This window comes from Propithecus coquereli, unplaced genomic scaffold (genome assembly GCF_000956105.1).
Source record: "Propithecus coquereli isolate 6110/MARCELLA unplaced genomic scaffold, Pcoq_1.0 Scaffold83, whole genome shotgun sequence".
Lineage (NCBI taxonomy): Eukaryota > Metazoa > Chordata > Mammalia > Primates > Indriidae > Propithecus > Propithecus coquereli.
In genome coordinates, this window is record NW_012154507.1 from 7,218,371 (window position 1) to 7,219,627 (window position 1,257).

General features: G+C 34.1%; 1 protein-coding gene across 2 annotated transcripts in view; it reads right to left on the minus strand.

Annotated features, from left to right (window-relative positions):
- The window catches only part of ATL1 (atlastin GTPase 1), a 55,124-nt gene that overhangs the window by 34,819 nt on the left and 19,048 nt on the right, over nt 1-1,257 (minus strand). For both annotated transcript variants that reach the window (XM_012663794.1, XM_012663793.1), the window contains exon 2: nt 487-734. In XM_012663794.1, coding sequence (XP_012519248.1) covers nt 487-734 — 248 coding nt within the window. The remainder of the gene's footprint in view (nt 1-486; nt 735-1,257) is intronic.

Genomic DNA, 1,257 nt, shown 5'->3' on the forward strand with positions numbered 1-1,257 from the left:
AAGATGGAGTGATGAAGACACAAGTGATAAAGCAAGAATATTAATGTTAATGGTAGAATCTAGGTAGTGGGTACCCAGGTATTCACTATAAAATTCTTTTAACTTTGCTGCATGTTTGAAAAATGTCATAGTAAATGTTGGAAAAAAGAGATTATAATATAGACATTATGGAAAAATTTATCTGACATTTTAAACACTGTAACATGTAAAGTTTATAATCATAATATTAAACAGTGTCTGTTTTTAAAAGAATAAAAATAATTATATTCTAAGGAAAATGCAGCAAAGTAGCTTCAGAGAAAAGTAGCCTGTGTAGTCTGGTACCCAAAGCACTGAGGTTGGAATGGTCACATCATAGCATTTTTTAACTGGTTCATATTTAGAGTACATAATAACAGAAATGGAAATAGCAAACACCACTAAATAAAACCACAAAGTGATGGAAGCACAGAAACAAGAAAACCTTTTAAAGTATATCTTACATACCTGGTTGTACATATATCTTAACATGAAGTCCATCAGGAATGATTTTCCTTTTCTAAATGCTCCAGCAACAGATACAGCAACAACCTCCTTGTCTCTGACAGCCTCCGAGAGAAGGATCCGATTTAGTGCAGTTTCATCTAACTCAAAGGAATGGTCATCTTTGACAATGAGGACTTGGACTGGTCCTGCTTTTTTCACTGGCTCTTCCTCTTCCGAGCTCCATTCATATGCCTTTTCTGAAAATCCACCTGTTGAACACAGCAGTAACTGGTTCAGCTAATCATCTCAAAGTGCCAAGAAATGTTGTATGTATCTCTTAACTCTCAAACATCTGATGGAGGAGCGCAGTGGAATTATAATAGTTTTAGTTTCAGTTCACACTTTCTCCATCCCCTAGAAATAGCTTATTGATATAAAGGACCCTTGCAACACTTCTTAAAGCAGAAAATACTAGGAGGAAATACGCAGAAGGGCTCAGAATCACAGATTCTCAAGAATGCTATTAGTATTAATACTATTATAGATAAGGAAACTAAAGTCAAAGATGTAGCTGACCTTGCCCAAAAGAAGGAAATGGGATTTAGAAGGAAAGAAATGGTAGACCTCCTGATACAGTATTTCTCTATCTTTCTCATGTTATTTATTTAATCCTTATAATGTTCCAGCAAGGTATTTATTATTATATGTATTTTTGACATGAGAAAATTAAGAATCTAATTAAGTTTCACACCTACTAGAAAGTGACAGATTCAAGTTCACATAGATGGTAAC